The sequence below is a fragment of the Channa argus genome, chromosome 4, assembly GCF_033026475.1.
Source record: "Channa argus isolate prfri chromosome 4, Channa argus male v1.0, whole genome shotgun sequence".
NCBI lineage: Eukaryota > Metazoa > Chordata > Actinopteri > Anabantiformes > Channidae > Channa > Channa argus.
This window is the reverse complement of record NC_090200.1, coordinates 2,220,985-2,241,030: the sequence shown is the minus strand read 5'-3', so window position 1 is coordinate 2,241,030 and position 20,046 is coordinate 2,220,985. Positions and strand designations below refer to the sequence as shown.

Genomic DNA, 20,046 nt, shown 5'->3' with positions numbered 1-20,046 from the left:
AGCTCCAACAAACACCAGGTGACCAAGGGGAATCCACAGATCTGGTCTACAGCTGTACTGTGAGCTGAAGAGGACAATCAGGATCCAGATTGTAGATGTCACAGAGGAGCCATTCTCAGTTCTGAGTTGGGACCATCTGGTACCTGTGCTGACATCAGCCGGGTTGGTCCTAAACTCATCGCTGGGGAGGGCGATTGGTAAGACCACATACTTGCCCATAGAGACCACACGTGGTGTTAGGGATTAGTAGGAGACCAGATGCTGGATGAGAGGGAAAAGGGAGATCACATACAGGACCAGGACTGGGGAGACGGAAGCTGAGCAATAGATGAGATGTTGGTGCCATCTGGTGTTAGGTGCAGAGAACTACAGTTTTAACATTAAAGTGAATGGAGGGCTGTAGGAATGTGTCTTTTTTTTTGTTCTACACCGGATCCCCTTCCAGACGCAACCCTCCCCAATTTCTACCAGGCTTGTAACCGGCACTGCACAGCACAGTTTCAAGCCATGTAGAAATTTCCAGGTGAAGGAACAAAGAATAAAAAGTCACTGTAGTAATCAACAAAGAGTGGCAGCAGGAAAAGGAGGAAACAGAAAGGAGGATGTGGTAATGAGCAGACTACAAATACTACACATTAATCTAAATAGTACTCAGAGAGACAGAGGACATGGTGAGTGAGCGTAGAAGACGAGGACTGTTAAGTGTCGGGCTAAACGACATATTGGAGCCAAATAACCAATGTAGAGGATGTTATTCATTTTTCAATAGAACAGACCTGATCTCTTGAAGAGAAGAATATAGAACATGTAGGGAGAGAGAAACCAGAAGATGGCAGCAATGCAACAGATGGGATGCTGGCTGCCAGAAAACCCCAAAGAAGAAGAAGTTGTTGAAAGGATAGAAATGTAATAAGAAGCAGAAATGTTGTTTGATCCTCAGCAGTGGGAGAACATCTGTGTTGGAGTCAGAAAACAGCAGCTTCCCACATGTGGACAGAAAACTGATGCTGACACGTCTGCAGCCTGTGTTGGAGTGTTGGAGACAAACTTTCTACTCAGGACAAATGTTCAGCTCAGACTGGAATCAGGGAAAAACTCATTTGGTTCAATTGTAAATGTTCTACTTTTCTCCTTTTTGTGTCTTTTCTGTTGTCCTCTTCATCTTCTACATCTTTTTCAAAGGAGTTTGTTTCCATCACAGATGCTCGACTCGTGGCTTCTGCAGTGGAACTGCTGAAACAACAAAACCCTGATTAATCCAGGGACGATGGAAGTCAGTGCCTCACTCACATGTTGCTGTTAATGACTGTGGGCTTCATATGTGGAAAAGGATTCATCATCGGGGAAATTCAGTTTCAAACTGGAACGTGTTCAACTTTTCAGATATTGGGAATATGTAGCTTCAAGTCGCGATGATGTCACTGTGATCAATGATGATGTCACAGGTATCAATAAAATGTAAAACTTGTAGGAAACATTTCTGTCACTGAGCATTTCACATCTTATTTTTCCTGATTTGAAACTTTCCAAATGAATCTGTATAAATTTTTTATGTTTGGAGATTTTTTTCCCCTTGTTTTGTCTTTTCAGCTTATCCTGTGAGTTCAGCGTTGCCACAGTGGGTCAGTGTTAATTTGGCAAAGTTTTTACACCAGATACCCTTCATGATGCAACCCTCCCCAATTTCTACCGGCAGTGCACAACTGGTGATGGTAATGGGGTGTCGGGGCTTCAGTGTCTTGCCCAGAAACACTTCAACATATCGCCAGGACCTGGGATTGAACCACTGACCCTGTGGTCTGTGGACACCTGCCTTACTAACTGAGCTACAACTGCCCCGTGGCACTTTTTTTTAAATGAATGAATTAATTTTTTTAAGAAAATGTGATGGATATTCACTCAGTCAGTCAGTTTAATGAGTCAGATGCTGTTGTCTGGTCCAATGTCTCCCTCTGGTGGACATCAGTGTAGTAAGTAGTTATGAAGAAATAAACCATATAATTTTATTATTTAGAATAATATACACAACGCTTCTACACTCCGGCTTTATTTTCCTTTGCTCACAGTTCAACACACAGCCTCTACAGTTACAGTTGTCCTGACACTTCTCTTGGTTTAGGATTCATTCATCACACACACACGTCAATCACTGACTGTCAATCTTAAGGTGGAGGCTTAACCGCTAACAAACCGTATTTATGCCACAATACATATTTTTATGTGTCTAAGTGAGTGTAGCCATGTTGTAGTTCATCCTGATGCCCAGCAGAGGGAGACACTGGACCAGACAAAAGATTTATTAAACTAATAAAAAGATCAAAACGATGTGAATAGGAAATACAACAAATATGGCAAAAAGTGGTGATTATAAACTAAACTATTAAAGACAGTCTTTAATATATTGTTGAATTTACCTACAGACAGCATCAAATATTTGATTCTCTCTGTAATACATATATTTATTATAACAAATTAAAAAACTGAAATAATATTGTCTACAGTTTAATAATGTTTATAACATGTCAGTTTGACCATATTCTATGCTACAAAACTAAAAAACTACAAAACACTGATCAGGCATAACATTATGATAACCTGTGCATTTTAATACAATTCAATACAGTGACTCTGAATTCTACTTTTACAAGTTATAATTTCTCAGTTTTTAGGATGAAACTGTCAGAAAGGTGATCATTTTACTATGGGTTTCTTATTGAGATCATAGTGATGGAGTCGTACTGATGTGCATTATAGGAAGAGGTGGTTCTAAAGTTAATTTTGAACTTTGACCTCAATGATAAACACAGTAGGATTAAGTAAAGTAGTAAGTAGAGTAAAATGATGAGCTTGTTGAGCTGAAGTCAGAGACCTGTACAGATGGAGACACGTATTTAATTTGCTCCTTATGAACCATGTGAGACATATGAGACAAAGAGAAGAGGAAGAGTTTATTAGAAAGGAGAAGAAAAGATGGAGGAGCTGTCAAGGGGGTGAAGGAGGCTGGGAGATGCTGGTGTGGTGAGGAAGAGGAGAGCGAGAAGGCGACAATGGGAGGAGATGAAGAAGAAAATTATGACCAAAATTATGTCCATAAAATGATGAGCTTGTAAAAGTAGAACTCATGTATCATGTCATAATTCATGTACTGCAGTAACAGGGGGTCATAATGTTTTGCCTGATCGGTGTATGTGGAATAACAATAACAGGAAGATTTACCTGTGGAGCTGTTGGCTCATCATCCATCACTAGAAACACACTCATATTTAGTCCAGTTTACTACAAACCTTCAGGCTGAGCAAGTTCTGAGGGGGGGTCTGATTTCTGTCTTCTTTCTTGTTCTTAAACTTCACCCAGTGATTCATGTCAGGACCAGGATTTATTGGATGTGGACTGGCTTTAACTTACAGGACTCAGAAACCAGTTGGTCCCAGACTCCCAGTACCTGCTTCTTGTCCCTTAAGGTCTTCAGGTCCCAACAGTGAGGCTTTGGTTTCCTACTCTGTCCCACTAGTTTAAGACGTGCTGTCCTGATCGGACTGTCCTCTCTCCTCACGTGTCCTAGTCCCACAAATCTACAAAGTGTCTTCGTTTGGAAAAATGACAAAGTGGAAAGTTACCGGAAAGAGACAGAAACCAGCAGCCGCTCAGCGTCCAGCTCCATCGCCTCACTCAGGTCTTTCCTCTGTCTCTGATTGGACACTTAAGGGACCTCACACAGACTCTGACGTTTTCCAAATAAGTGAGGGACACACACACACACACGAAGAACTCAGGTTTGTTCAGTATCTCTGTTCCTGTGTGGTTGCAGATTAAATCAGAGACAAATCAACACAGTTCAGTTTAACATTTATTATCACGACTTATATTAGACCAACAGGACACAGACTCAGACTTTCTCTTCAAAGACGTGTGTGTGTGTGTGTGTGAAGACTCAGAAACACATCAAACCATTCCACAATCTCCGTTCTGCTAGAGGAAAACATAAGTTTTTATTGAGAAAACAGGAAAAAGCTTAAATTAAAATGAGCTAAAAACAATAATTTTCAACCACTTATTCTGATACTAGAAACAACAACAACAAGTGTAAATAATTGTCTAAATCTCAACTGTAAGAACAAACTGACATCCTGCTGCAGGACGCACATGCTTTTATTCTGAAAGGTACAAACTCAGTTTCTGATCAGCTCACACACACAGATGTGTTTGGACAAAACTCTAATGACGTCTGATAATGTCAGTGGAGATAAAAGACAGAAAAAGACTTGATGAGCAGTCAGCAACATGTTGATCCTGTAATGATGGAAGTTTCATCTTTAAAGAACTGGAAGAGGAACAAGTTTACAAGGAATCATTTAGAACTGTTTCTACAAGACACTGATTTAATCCATGAATCTGTCTGAAAGAGACAGACATGGACAGACTGAACCATCTGTCCAACACAGAGACTGTTTCTCTGACAGGACCAGACTCTCTACACTACTCTGGACACAGAGACACTGAGGAATCAGGTATCCAGACTCCAAACCCAGCATACAGAGGTTCAGTGAATGTGGTGTTGAAGGTGTGGAGGTGGATCAGTTTGTCAGAGGAGACTCTGTAGAAGGACAGAGTCCCAGCAGGAAAGTCCACATACACTGCTACTCTTTTAGAGCCTGAGGACGAGTGGGAGATTGATGTTTCCATTTTATTGTACCTGACAAAGTAACCACAATCTTGGCCAACCAAATACCAGGACTGATTGCTTCCTCCAAACCAAAATTCTTTACTGTTTCCTTTTCTCCTGATTCCTCTGTAATTCACTGAAACATCAATCACTCTGCTCCAATCCACCTCCCAGTAACAGCGACCAGTCAGAACATCACTACACAGCAGATAAGCCAATTGGTCAAATCTGTCTGGATGATCAGGATACGACTGATCCTCCTCCACAACTGTCCCCTTCCTGTTGTTGTCAGACAGCCGTAGTTTCCTGTTCACTGTGTTTGTGTCGATTGTGAGTTGACAGAAATCTGATGGAGAGAACAAGACACAAACAGCTGCAGTTATTAATCCATCATCTGTTCATTTCTTGACACTTTGATGATGTGAATGAGTGATGTGACAGTTTGAAGATGGTTGAATGTTGCTGCTTTGTTTCCATCAATCTCATTAAAAACACACTTACACTTCCTCAGACCTGGTCTCAGCCATCGTTCTCCACCAGGCTCCACCCTGAAAGGAGGAGGGGGGTCAGAGCAGCACATTCTCTGTCAGCATGCACACATGGACATTACATGGCTCTAACTGACATATTTTGGTGTATTTACATCTAAAAGGTTTTTGCCTGCAGCAGGTGTCTCCATACCTGAGAGTGTCCAGTCTCCAGAGTGGATCCTTCAATCCAGCAGACAGCAGCTTCACTCCTGAGTCTCCTGGATGATTGTAGCTCAGGTCCAGTTCTCTCAGATGGGAGGGGTTGGAGCTCAGAGCTGAGGCCAGAGAAGCACAACCTTCCTCTGTGACCAGACAACCTGACAGTCTGCAGACACACAAAACAACACAGGAAACATCTGTGAACACTCTGTGTGTTTAAGTCCATTTCAGTCCAGGTTCTATGTATTTGAGTCAGATGTAGACATTCAACTGTAGAAATGTTCTCTACATAGTCCAACACAGCTTAGATTTATATCTGTGTAATTCTTATTCATCACTTTTACAGGTTGTTGAATCCTGACCTGAGAGTCTCCAGTTGACAGTGTGGACTCTTCAGTCCATCAGAGAGTAATTTCACTCCTGAATCCTGCAGGTTGTTGTTACTCAGGTCCAGTTCTCTCAGACTAGAGGACTGAGAGCTGAGAACTGAGGACAGAGCTTCACAGCTTCTCTCTGACAGGTTACAGAGACTCAGCCTGGAGAGGAAACAATGAACAAGATAAAACTTTTGTATTATCTTTGTGTTTAAATGTAGTTTTCTAGAATCTTGTGTCAGGACTGTCTACAGTCATTGTTGGAAACACTGCAGTTTAATACAATTAACAACTAATAGACAAAAATGTAAGTCATCAAAATAACAACACAAAATCAAATCATAGCTGAGTTTCTCTGTATTATCAGACTTATTGTTTATTTTCTCAACTCATTGAGGACAAACAGTAACTTGATCTGACCTGAGAGTCTCCAGTTGACAGTGTGGACTCTTCAGTCCATCACAGAGTAATTTCACTCCTGAATCCTGAAGGTTGTTGTTACTCAGGTCCAGTTCTCTCAGACTAGAGGACTGAGAGCTGAGAACTGAGGACAGAGCTTCACAGCTTCTCTCTGTGAGGTTACAGAGACTCAGTCTGAAAGACAGTGATGTATAAAATGACAAGTTTAGTGATAACAAATAAGGAAATGCAGCGTAACACAAGGAAACAAGTAATAAATTATGTTATTTATCTTTTCTCTTGTTGAAGTTTACAGCAGCAATGTATTTATTGAATAAATTGACTCTTTATCTTTGTACTCACACAACTTTCTTGGAGACTTTGACCACTCCCATCACAAACCGAAGATCCTTCTCTGAAAATTGTGAAGAGAATTTCTTCGGGTCAAACACGTCCAATTCTTCACCTGATGACACTAACATGAAGAGCAGAGCTGACCACTGAGTACGAGACAGTTTCTCTGTGGAGAGACTTCCTGATCTCAGGTACTGTTGGATCTGCTGCACTAGAGAACAATCATTCAGTTCATTCAGACAGTGGAACAGGTTGATGCTTTTCTCTGCAGACAGATTCCCACTGATCTTCTTCTTGATGTACTGGACTGTGTCCTGATTGGTCTCTGAGCTACTTTCGGTCTGTGTCAGCAGACCCCCCAGGTGTTTGGTCTGTAATGAAAGACCAAGAAGGAAGCGAAGAAACAAGTCCAGGTGTCCATTTTGACTCTGTAAGGCCATGTTCACAGCACTCTGGTAGAAATGTATTGATTTTTTTCCAAATAGTTTGGAGGATGTCAATTGATGATGACTGACAAAATTCTCTAAATCAGAGTCATACTCATAGTCACTATCCCAGTGACTATAGTGACTATGATAGTCATAGTCACTATAGTCACTGTCTGATTCTAAGTCAATATTACATTCATTGTCTTCATATCTCTGCGAGTTTGATTCTTCATTTGACAGCAGATTGACTCCAGAGTTGATGAAAGTCAGATGGACATGAAGAGCAGCCAGAAACTCCTGAACACTCAGATGGACGAAGCAGAACACCTTGTCCTGGTACAGTCCTCTCTCCTCTATAAAGATCTGTGTGAACACTCCTGAGTACACTGAGGCTGCTCTGATATCGATGCCACACTCTGTCAGGTCTGATTCATAGAAGATCAGGTTTCCTTTCTGCAGCTGCTCAAAAGACAGTTTTCCCAGAGACTCAATCATCATCTTGTTCTCTGGACTCCAGTGTGGATCTGTCTCAGCTCCTCCATTATACTTGACGTTCTTCAGTTTGGTCTGAACCACCAGGAAGTGGATGTACATCTCAGTCAGGGTCTTGGGCAGCTCTCCTCCCTCTCTGGTTTTCAACACATCCTCCAGAACTGTAGCAGTGATCCAGCAGAAGACTGGGATGTGGCACATGATGTGGAGGCTTCGTGATGTCTTGATGTGGGAGATGATTCTGCTGGCCTGCTCCTCATCTCTGAATCTCTTCCTGAAGTACTCCTCCTTCTGTGGGTCAGTGAACCCTCTGACCTCTGTCACCATGTCAACACACCAAGGAGGGATCTGATTGGCTGCTGCAGGTCGTGTGGTGATCCAGAGGCGAGCAGAGGGAAGCAGGTTTCCCCATGATGAGGTTTGTCAGCAGCACATCCACTGAGACGGACTCTGTAACATCAGTCAGGATCTTGATGTTCTTAAAGTCCAGAAGAAGTCGACACTCATCCAGACCGTCAAAGATGAACACAACCTGGAACTCTTCAAACCTGCTGATTCCTTTGGTTTCAGGAAAGAAGTGATGAACAAGTTCCACCAAGCTGAACTTTTTCTCTTTCAGCACATTCATCTCTCTGAAAGTCAATGGAAATGTGAACTGTATGTCCTGGTTGGCTTTGTCTTCAGCCCAGTCCAGAGTGAACTTCTGTGCTGAGACTGTTTTCCCAATGCCAGCCACTCCCTTTGTCATCACTCTTCTGATTGGTCCATCTCTTCCAGGTGAGGCTTTAAAGATGTCTTCATGTCTGATTGTTGTTTCTGGTCTGACTGGTTTCCTGGATGCTGTTTTAATCTGTCTGACCTCATGTTCATCATTGACCTCTCCAGTCCCTCCCTCTGTGATGTAGAGCTCTGTGTAGATCTGATTCAGAAGGGTTGGGTTTCCTGCTTTAGCGATGCCCTCAAACACACACTGGAACTTCTTCTTCAGGTTAGACTTTAGTTTACGCTGACAAATTACAGCAGGAGTTCCTGGACAGGCAGATAAAAATCAGACAAAGATATATAAAAAGGTAAATTTTTACAGAAATCCTCTTACTGCTGTGCAGACAGTCAGCCAGCTCCTCCTGCTTCATTCTCCTCAGGAAGTTCACTGTGATCTTCAGAAATGACTCTCTGCTGCTCCTCCTCTGCTCTTCATCCTCACCATCCAACACCTCCTCATCCTCCCTCTGACTCTCTAAGCATTCTAGACTCTTCTGGATCTTCTTCAGCTCGTTCTTCACAAAAGTGACAATGTTGTCCTCCAGCAGCTGGAACAGAAAACTATATGAATGACACAATCCAAGTAAAACCATGGAGCCAAACATCAGATCCATGTTGGACAGACTAGTTGTACATGTACAGACCATAAATATGGAGTCCAGGTGTGTTTGATGCTGCTGGACAGACTGACCACTGGGAACCTCTGAGCTCTGCTGGTCCACTCTGTGGAGGAACCAGGAAGAATGAGCTCACATTATGTCTGTCCACACAGAGACACAAGCTAAATGTTTGTTACTTTACTGAATCAGATGATTTTCTCTTTATTAAAACTGCTTGTAATGTTGATCCCACTGTGAATCACCAGCTTTTAATTTACTGTGTTGGTTTTCCTGCTTGTCAGGTTGATCTGTTATTGTCTCCTATAAAACTGTGCAGCAAAGCAATTTCTGCAAAAGTTTATAACTTTGGTAGAGTTGTGTATTGTCTCTTCTTTGATTATATCTCCACAAAGTCTCGGTGTAGAGTTATTGTTGTGCACAGTTAAGCAGAACAAACAACAAAGCCAAGACCATCTGAAAAGGAGGTTCTTGGATCATTTTGACTTGAGTGGAGTTTATTTGCTTTGTAAAAGCAAAACTCAGAAACAGCAGAATTGTGTGATCTTATATTTGTAATTGTAGCATGAATTTTAAAACACTATTAAATCAATCTACTGACTGCAGACTGTGAGAAAAAGGCCCAGAAAACAGCCAAACAATGTATTTAAGTAATTAAGATAAAGTAGAAAAAGCTGTTGCTCACTGTGGTTCCTGCCCCCAAGTGAACAGGGTCTTTAACCAATGAAAACCTGAGCAGTTTTCAAATGATAAGAACTTAAAGGTGACTCAGTGACTGATGGTCACATTACAGGCTGCAGCAACAGAACAACAACAGAGGTCAGTGGAGGTAAACAGATGATCCCCTCTGCCGACATTCATGTTGTTACATACAGGTTCCACATAACTGGTGCACAGGAGAACATGTTTGTGTACTGATGACAGTAAGGTTAATGAATCTAGATAATTGGGTAATGTGGTCTCACAGATGGAGCTTCAGTCAACATTGGAGTCTACAGTGGTTTTTTTAATCATTTAGTCGCTCGGTTGTCAAACTGCTGAACTTTTATTGACAGAAGATCCAATGGAGACATGTTAAAATGATGGTATTGTCTATGTGAAGCTAGGACAGTTTCACAATATTAGATGGTCTGCCCAAAAACAGGAGACTCTGTAGAAAACATGGAGGCTTTTATCTGCCATTAAATTCCAGTGGCCACTTATGAAGACAGGGATCTAAAACATACCTGCACAAAGTGTTATCAGTGTTTTCTATAGCTGACACTTCTGCTTGACAGTGAAGTTCAGAAAAGAGACGAGGACATGGACACAGCTGATGTAGTGAGAGGTTTATTTGATAAGTGTGAAAGCAGATATGAACCATGTGATCAGTTTTTACATTTTGATCTAACAACATGAAATCTAGCAGCCAGCTTCAGAAACATGAGGAAAGCTCGTCTGTAGACGGGGAATCCACTTTAAGAAAAAAACAGCTTCATCTGGGTCTAACTTGGTCAACATAGTGAAGACAAACATCTACAAGGTTGCTCTGATGTCCCTTACATTGCCTTGAGCAGTGCAGCATGTGAGAGGGATTTTCACATCTTAATGTATTAAAGACCAAGTACAGATCCTGCCTGTCAGGTCCTCACCTTCTCATTCCTCATGGACATCAACTTGTCCACAATGACAGAGACATTTGATCCAAAACCAGCTGATGACTTATGGATGCAGTCCTCTCTTTGCATTTTTGTACAAAGTATTCACATTCTCCATATTGTGTAACCACTAGAAACACTGACTGTCCTCCACTGGTTGGAACTCAGCTACTGCAGTTGAGTGTAACTATTGGGCTGAGCTGCCAGCTTAGGCACCAACCAACCCCAACCCCACCTCATCTGCCTCCCTGCCCCCTCCTAGAAAATCATGTTCCACCTAATACAGACTGAAGACTCAGTGTGTTTACATGCACTTAAAGTAACCAGGTCACAGTCCGATTTCTCATTAAGATGATTTCTTAACTGTCATGTAAACGGGAAAGCTGGTTTCTGAAATCAGGGTAGGGGTTTAGAGAAACCTGGTTTCCCCCAGTAGATGCCTCCTGGAGAACAACATCTGCATGGCGAGAGATCATTAATGGGGCAACGCAGCCTTAGAAGTCTAAATAAGTCACTTTCCACTGTGGATTTGTCTTCATACAGCTTTCACACACCAGAACAGCAGGACTCTGATCTCTTCATTTCTCCCCCCGAGTGGTTAAAAAGAACCGTTCACCAACATGACATCATGAGCTGCAGCTTTTATTGGAAATCTGGATGTAGCCTGATCTTCACTGCAGGAAGTGAAAGGACAGCTCAGGACATTATCAGATATTTAGTGGGTAGATAGACTGGGAGAGTGTGGGGCAGGAACGAGCAGGCTGGTTGGAGCAGAGTGGTGCCTCATGTAGCATTAGCTTCATAGAAGCTGTTTAATTAAAGAGGAAAAATTTGAGAGGAAATGTTTGCTCATTTAAAAACCTTCAACAACATTTAATGACAATGTTTAACATGTAGTAAATTTAAGGAGAATTCAATCAAGTGAAGGTCATGCAGCCTGAGGTGCACACACTTATTTCTCAGCACTGAATTCTCTTATTTAATCAGAGTTTAGCAAATGTTTGTGCCAAATGTACAAAGTACAAATACTGTACACACAGCAACAGAAGGTCAAATCTTAATTAGACAGATTTAAACATTAACAGTCTGATGACTTTAGTAAATCAAATATCAACTGGGAGAATCTGAAACTGATGTTTTCCTCTGTTCATGTTGGAGCTACTGAAACACTCAGTCACTGAGCAGTGATGTGTTGAAGTGTCTCCACTGACTGCAGACAGAACAAACCTGATAGGAAGTTGAATTTGTCCTGTCATCAGTTTAAATCCTGGCGTTAACGTTGGTTCATCACAGCTGATCTGAGCTGATGTTTGACATTTGAAGCACAATCAGTGACGATCAGCGACTGAGAACAGGAGGCTGCTCCATTCATGATTTCTACACTGAGCTTTGCTAACAATGTGTCAGAACTCAGCAGGGAGCTGGTCTGATGTGAAACATCATTTCTCACATTCACAAACTATCATCTCCAATATATGACATCATCTCCAATATGATCAATAACTGTGATATTAATGATCCATCAGTGTCAGCGATCACAACATGAGACATGATTCTTCACTGAGTGTCTCATGTGTCTGTTGAAGAAAAGCAGGTGAACTACACAGTAACACACTTACTGTTAAAGTCAGTTTCCCCTGAACCCACATCCTGCAGTGGGTCCCAGCTGATCACAGTCCAGCTGTTATCAAGGACATGTTTCTACCTCTGTGAGGTCACTAACATCACATTTTACCTTTTTCTATCAGAGGGTTGTTGTCCTTTAAAATCAATGAAGCGATTATTTGACTGGTCACTCTTCATGGACACACAGCTGGGTTCAGGTCCAGGTCCAGCAGAGTCTGGTCCCCCATAGATCCTGGTAAATAGAGGAGACCAACAGAGAGGGAAATTCACTTTTTAGTCTTCAGTCAAAGAAACTGGTGGAAAATCTAGAAACTTTCAACAAGAACAAATCAATAAAAGTACATTTCTTCACTGAACGATTTCAGATTATTTTCTCTATAAAAACTGGACTAAAACTAAAACACTGATTAACACAAACAGCTCACCTCTTTGCAGCAGGGGGTCGTCTGTTAAAATTAATTTGACGATTATTTGAGACGTCACTCTTAAAGGAGACACAGCTGGGTTCTGGTTCAGGTCCAGCAGAGTCTGGTCCTCCATAGATCCTAGTAAATAGAGGAGACCAACAGAGAGGAAAATTCATTTTTTAGTCTTCAGTCAAAGAAACTGGTGGAAAATCTAGAAACTTTCAACAAGAACAAATAAATGAACTTTCTTTCCTCTAAATGATTTAGAGCATTTGTTTGTGTCTTTATTAAAATAAATAAATAAATACAAAATTGATATTATAGAAATATAATGAAGTCCAGGTAGCTTTGAATACATGAGCTCCTACATTAGAGCTTTGTGTTAACTACTGTGTTACTACTTGATTGGACACAAAGTTCAGCAACAACTCTGCACAATCAGTGGACTAAGTGTCTGTAGTTTTAATCAATTTATATTTTTAATTCATCAGCATTGGCTGATATCTGTGCCCAACCACCCATTAAAAAAAACATCTGTTAATTTTTACTGTGTGTGCATCAGCTCAGAACATGAAGAAAAAAACAACAAGAATTGTTCATCAGCACACGTTGAAAATAACATCAGCTCTTTCCCCTGATCTCTCATCCACCATCCACCACAGCAGCTTGTTGACTGATCATTAACTACTATGAACATGTTTAACTGAATCCTGAAAGGATTTGGCAGAAAAACCACTGTGTACATATTGACACTATGTAGAGTTAAGATCTAAATATGACCAGTTTGGATCAGGAAGGATCCCACATCCAAACACAGCTGAGCAACACAGAGCTTGTTTCAGCCTGAAATCCACACTGTCATCTTCACATCTTTTCTGTCCTATCACATGTTGGATGACACTTTTCTACTGAACTATGAATAGTTTTAAAGTGGAGTCTTGCTGCTGCTCTTCAGGAGGAGTTTGTTCCTTACATGTTTTGTATTGCTGCAGAAATTATAAAGGGATTGAAGATGACTTACCCTCCTGGTCCAACGGTGTCCAACGGTGGTAATAAACGGTACAACAGTGGATCCATGAACTGATGACTCTTCAGTGAGTCTCCGATGACTCACATCAGGGTTCAAAGTCAAATTCAGAAGAAACTGGGCACCACATAGACACGGGTACAAAGAGAACACCAGCAGAGAAAGAGAGAGAGTTTTTTTTATTTTAGTCACTGAAGTTAGAAAATCATTGAGACTGAGTTACTGATCCCTCTTTAGACCATTCACAGTGGTCCTGCTGCCAGTCTTTACCGGATGCTGCCATTACTACTGTCTACTACTATTTGTTCATATCAAATCTTGAATTGGATGAGGTGGGGGATGGGGAGCCAGTGGTGGTCATGCAGAATAGGTGATGTGAGACAGAGACAATGCATCCACACGATGGACAATATCTTCCTTGGTCATCGACAGCATCTGTTTATTTCCAATGGAAATGCAGTGTAAGTCCATGCACTGATAGAAAGGATTAAAACTAATCTGATCTACTGGCGTCATTAATCCTCCTCTTCATCATTTCTCCTTCTTCTCTTCTTCAGATCAGTGGCAGCTGAATGCAGTCAGAGGAAGCTGCCATCAGCTTCTCCACTTCTACCATCAGTCACTAGATGGAGGCAGGAAGCTAAACTCCTCATGATGTGTGTGCTGGTGACACATTTACTGTAAATAAGGTTTTAGTTACAGAACTATAATTGCAACTGGGAGAAACTAACCAACTGAACTCACTACTTATTACTGATTATTAATAGCAGTGTTCATATCATCAACTACAGCTACTGTTCAATAACAAATATTTGTTCACAGCCTAATTTCTCAATGAAAACACGACTTAATAAGTAACTGTACATTATTTAATGACTGTTTTAATGTAATGTCTTGTTTAGTGCACGATAGAATAACACAATGTGGCTCCTGGTTACTAAAACAGTGATATCCCCTCCCTCCCAAAGTGACCTCCCACTTTACTGTTAATAGGAAACATCTCACATTCATTAAGGTTCTGTTTCTGTCAGCTATATTATCTAATTACTCCATTGGTATTAATACAAAGCAGCAACAAAACAGCTAAGAGAAACTATGAGAAGATGCAGTCAACATGCTACATTTATAAAAACGGAACATCAGAAGCTGTGGATGTAAATATAACGTTAATGTTACTTTCACTTGGACATGTTTCATGCTGCCATTAGAATAAGTTTGAGATTATATCAAAGGTTTATAATCTAAATATATTTGTTCTTTAATGAAATATCACTGTTTTCCCATCTTAATTTGTAACACATAGATGAAGAATATATAAAAAAAATTGAAGGATTCAAACCTCCTATGATAGACGATATAAAATTAGAAATGTTAATTCCTTATTACCATTCTGGTTTAGGTAATAAATAAATAAAAACACTGGAGGTCAAGCAAAAACAATTACTTTATAATAGAAGAACTAAGAACAAACAAAACAAACTAATAAAAAGATAAAATTCACATAATGAAATGTATCAAATAAAACTATTAGAAACTCAGAAGTTGGTGCAAACTGCAATTTGAAATCCTCAGCATATTGAAACAAACTGCTTATTTTCTCATCATGAAAAATAACTTATTTGCACTTATTTTTTCTGGATACATAAATCTATAAAAATTCTCCCATATGGGACCCATTTATTAATGTTCTCATACAGACTCGCAAATGTTCTCCTTGTCTCCAGTTCCTGATTCCGTTTACACCTAATGAAAGTGAAGATTTTTCTTTGGTGACTAAATTCTTTAAAACTTTGTTTGAAACCTGTGAGGTCAACATGGGCTGTGTTTGAGGTTCTTTAACCATTCTGGGTCCCAGTCAGATGTTCTATGTTTGCTTCTATCTGCTGGTTTATCTGCAGCTTGCGTTTAATCTATAGCCTGTATAACTTTGTCATATTACAAATCTCACTTTTATTTGATTCATTACAAGACAGATTGTTAACGTTAAATGTTGATCTTCTGTTAAACTACTATAACGACACATTTTAACGTGTAATGTATTAAAAGTCAAAGACGAGACAAATACAGTTACATTGTGGATTTATGAGAAAACATGTTTTTCAGCTGTTTTCCAGCTGGTCTGGTGACACAGGAGGAGGGCAGCTCCTGTTAAAGGACACCGGCGGCCTGGTAGCTCAGTGGGTTTGAAAAGTTCTCACCAGCTGGACTGGCTTCTCTGGCAGCAGCACATGTACTAGGTCCTCGGCCTCCAAACCCTCTTGAACATTTTTGTGCATTTTTTGTGGATTATTGATACATAAATTATTGAATTGTTGGGCCTAGTGCTATAGCTGCTGTATTCTCTGTATATCTTGTAAATAGCACTAGTCAACACTATTGGTGGAGAAACGGAAGCTTTCTGAAGCTCTGAATCAATATTAGGACATTGTGTTGAAAATGGTTTAGTGTTTCGAAGCATTTGAGTTAAATATGGCGACATCTGCTGCCAAATCATTGATATCACAAGTGAATGAGCAAAATAAATGATGAAACTTTTGATTTGAATTTAGGTTGATTTTATGCTGCCATTATTGTGATTTTGTTCAACAGTGGTGATTATATAATTAAATGCAAATTTGGAATCCAGACTTTTGGAGAACATGAACAGCTTTGTTTTGTTCTTTCTTGTTACACTCCTACCCTCCTAGATTCAATTCAAAGATTCAAAGATTCAAAGATTCAAAGTGTTTATTGTCATATGCACAGATAGAACGCATGTTTCCCTGTACAATGAAATTCTGACTTTGCCCTCCACTCTGAATGTCACACAGTAAGTAAGATGAGAATTTACAAAAAATAGAAATAAAATAAAACACAAATAAAATAAAAAAGTAATAAAATAAGAGCAAACAAATAAGAGCAATAAGGTGAGGTAGTGCAGTTCTCAGTGCGGTAGTGCAATTCAAAAACAATTTGTGTGATTCGTGAGCAGTTGTGTCCATGTATCAGTTGTGTCCGTGTAACAGTTATGTTATGTTATGTTATGTTATGTTATGTTATGTTATGTTATGTTATGTTATGTTATGTTATGTTATGTTATGTTATGTTATGTTCATGGTTGCAAACTCCTGTCAGCTGTTTAGGAGTCTGATGGCAGAGGGGAAGAAAGAGTTCTTCAGTCTCGAGGTTCTGCATTTCACACTTCTGTACCTCCGCCCTGAGGGTAGAAGTGTGAACAGTCCGTGCTGGGGGTGAGAGGGGTCTTTGAGGGTGGAAGCAGCTCTCCTGTGGACTCTGCGGTGGTAGATGCTCTGCAGAGAGGGCAGTGGAGTCCTGGTGATCTTCTGCACAGTCTTCACTCTCTGCAGGCGTTTGGTCCATGACAGTAGTGCTGCTGTACCACACAGTGATGCAGTTGGTCAGGACACTCTCAATAACGCAGCTGTAGAAGTTGCTGAGGATCTTGGGCGACATGCCAAACTTCCTCAGAAAATACAGCCGCTGTTGGGCCTTCTTGACCAGCTGTGTGACGTGAGGTGTCCAAGTGAAGTCCTCACTGATGTGGACACCCAGGTATTTAAAGCTGCTCACCCTGTCCACTTCAAGCTCCCGGATGAACAGTGGCTGATGCGTTCTCCTCTCCTTTCTCATGTCCATTATCATCTCCTTCGTCTTGTCCGTGTTGAGGGTGAGGTTGTTGTCTCTGCACCATGACACCAGACTGGCCACCTCCCTCCTGTAGGCTGCCTCGTCACCGCCAATCACTGCGGTGTCATCCGCGAACTTCAGGATGATGTTGTCCTTGTGGGAGGCGACACAGTCATAGGTGAACAGGATGTAGAGGATGGGGCTGAGTACACAACCCTGCGGAGTGCCAATGTTTGTGATGAGTCTGGCTGAAGTCCTGTTACCAATCCTGACAGACTGAGGTCTGCCAGTCAGGAAGTCTAGGAGCCATTCACAGAGGGTGGGGTGCAGACCAAGTGTGGACAGTTTGTGGGTGAGTTTGTGGGTGATGACCGTGTTGAAGGCGGAGCTGTAGTCTATGAAAAGTATCCTAAGGTATGAGTCCTTATTTTCCAGATGAGAGAGGGAGTAGTGGATGGCAGCAGCAATGGCATCCGAGGTGGACCTGTTGGGCCGGTAGGCATACTGCAGGTGGTCGATAGTGTCTGGTATGCTGCTCTGAATGTCTCTCGAAACACTTCATAATGATTGGAGTGAGTGCCACTGGCCTGTAGTCATTCAGGCAGGTGGGTGGGCTCTTCTTAGGCAGGGGGACGATGGTCGTGGTCTTGAAGCACAAAGGAACAGTGCACTGGCTGAGGGAGAGGTTAAAGATGGAGGTGAGAACGTCAGCCAGCTCGTTGGCACATGCTCTGAGGGCCTGCCCAGGAATGTTGTCAGGACCTGCTGCTTCCTCAGAGCTTTGTGTACCTGGGTCGTTGAGACAGTGGGTGGAGGGGAGGGGGGTTGAGTGGTCCGGGTGTGTGTGGGCCCCCTCTCTGCAGTGTAGCTGGGGGCCTCAAAGCGGGTGTAGAATGTGTTGAGGTCGTCTGGCAGGCTGTCTGTTGAGGTGGTGATGTTGGTGGTGGTGGTCCTGTAGTCTGTGATGTGCTGCAGGCCTTGCCACATCCGCCCTGAGTCAGTAGTAGAGTAGAAGCTGTCCAGCTTCTCTCTGTACTGCCTCTTGGCCGCTGTGATGGCTTTTCTCAGTCTGTACTTCGCAGCTTTGTACTCGGTCTCATTGCCTGATCTAAATGCAAGAGAGCGCGTACGCAGCATTTGACGTACCTGACTGTTTATCCAGGGCTTCTGGTTTGGAAACTTCCTGATTTGTATGGTGGGCACGATGTTATCAACACAAGTGCTGATGTACCCAGTCACATACTCAGCATAATCCTGTACACTGATGGAAGAGTCCTCCAGAGTGGCTGCAGCTTTAAACACATCCCAGTCTGTCAGAGCAAAACAGTCCTGCAAGGTGGTCTCAGTCTCTGGGGTCTAGAGTTTAACCTGTTTGGTGCCAGGGTGTGTTTGTTTCAGTCTTTGTCTGTAAGCAGGGTACAGGAACAAAGAGATGTGGTCTGAGTGTCCAAAGTGGGGGTGGGGTGCAGCCCTGTATGCACCACGTATGTTGAATCAGAATCAGAATCAGAAAGAACTTTATTGCCAGGCATGTTTACACATACTAGGAATTAGTTTTGATGACAAAGCTTCACAGTGCAACAGAATGACAGTGACAATACAAGAACAAATAATAAGAATAAAGGAATAATATACAATATAAAGATAAATGCAAAAAGCTAAACAAAATATAAAATTGACAAAATGTTAACTCAGTAGTAATGTGTGCAACTTGAAAAGTAAATGAGTATGAATTTTAATTAGCTTATGTGCAATAGTGTTATGTGTTCTGTGATGGTCAAGTGTTCATGAGGGTGATTGCCTGAGGGAAGAAACTGTTCCTGTGTCTGGTCGTTGTGGTACTCAGGGCTCTGTAGCGTCGACCAGAAGGCAACAGTTCAAACAGGGAGTGTGCTGGATGTGAGGGGTCCAGAGTGATCTTCTTTGCCTTTTTCCTCACTCTGGATAAGTACAGTTCTTGGAGACTGGGGAGGGCTATACCAATGATTCGTTCAGCAGTCCGGACTACTCTCTGTAGTCTTCTGAGATCAGACTGGGTAGCTGAGCTGAACCAAACAGATATAGCAGTGCAGAGGATGGATTCTATGATTACAGAGTAAAACTGTTTCAGCAGCTCCTGTGGGAGGTTGAACTTCTTCAGCTGGCAAAGAAAGTACAACCTCTGCTGGGCCTTTTTCACAATGGAGTCAATGTGTATGTCCCACTTCAGGTGGGAGATTGTGGTGCCCAGAAATCTGAATGACTCCACTGCAGTCACAGTGCTGTCCATGATGGTGAGTGGGGGGAGAGCAGGGGGGGTTCTCCTGAAGTCTACGATCATCTCCACTGTCTTGAGCGTGTTGAGCTCCAGGTTGTTAAGGCCGCACCAGACGGCCAGCTGTTCCACCTCCAGTCTGTAAGCCGACTCGTCACCGTCCTGGATGAGGCCTATCAGTGTGGTGTCGTCCGCAAACTTCAGGAGCTTGACAGAGGGGTGTTTAGAGGTGCAGTCGTTGGTGTACAGGGAGAAGAGCAGTGGGGAGAGAACACAGCCCTGAGGGGCACCGGTGCTGATGGTGCGAGTACTGGATGAGAGTTTACCCAGCCTCACTAGCTGCTGTCTGTCTGTCAGGAAGCTGGTGATCCACTGGCAGACAGAGGAGGGCACGGAGAGCTGAGTAAGTTTGAGCTGGAGAAGTGATGGGATAATGGTGTTAAAAGCAGAGCTGAAGTCCACAAACAGGATCCTCACATAAGTCCCTGGTCTGTCCAGATGCTGTAGAACATAATGCAGTCCCATGTTCACTGCATCGTTCACAGACCGGTTTGTTCGGTAAGCAAACTGCAAGGGGTCCAGTAAGGGTCCAGTGATGTCCTTCAGATAAGCCAAAACCAGTCTTTCAAATGACTTCATGACCACAGACGTCAGAGCCACGGGTCTGTAGTCACTAAATCCAGTGATTTT

General features: G+C 42.0%; 3 protein-coding genes across 4 annotated transcripts in view; all 3 read right to left on the bottom strand.

Annotated features, from left to right (window-relative positions):
* The window catches only part of LOC137125576 (NLR family CARD domain-containing protein 3-like), a 43,687-nt gene that overhangs the window by 20,386 nt on the left and 3,255 nt on the right, over positions 1 to 20,046 (bottom strand). The window lies entirely within an intron of this gene.
* On the bottom strand, positions 3,961 to 7,726 carry LOC137125499 (NACHT, LRR and PYD domains-containing protein 12-like). Of its 2 annotated transcripts, XM_067501096.1 has the most exons (7): positions 7,072 to 7,726; positions 6,489 to 7,032; positions 6,147 to 6,320; positions 5,715 to 5,888; positions 5,345 to 5,518; positions 5,165 to 5,211; positions 3,961 to 5,009 (listed from the first exon to the last, which is right to left on the bottom strand). In XM_067501096.1, exons 1-7 carry the CDS (start codon positions 7,724 to 7,726, stop codon positions 4,477 to 4,479), a joined length of 2,301 nt encoding a protein of 766 aa, XP_067357197.1. In that variant the 3' UTR covers positions 3,961 to 4,476. The 2 variants fall into 2 exon arrangements, with proteins under 2 accessions (XP_067357197.1, XP_067357196.1); XM_067501095.1 differs by having other exon boundaries at positions 6,489 to 7,726.
* LOC137125529 (NLR family CARD domain-containing protein 3-like) lies at positions 7,728 to 8,790 on the bottom strand. Its single transcript, XM_067501140.1, has 2 exons — positions 8,496 to 8,790; positions 7,728 to 8,428 (listed from the first exon to the last, which is right to left on the bottom strand). Exons 1-2 carry the CDS (start codon positions 8,773 to 8,775, stop codon positions 7,728 to 7,730), a joined length of 981 nt encoding a protein of 326 aa, XP_067357241.1. The 5' UTR covers positions 8,776 to 8,790.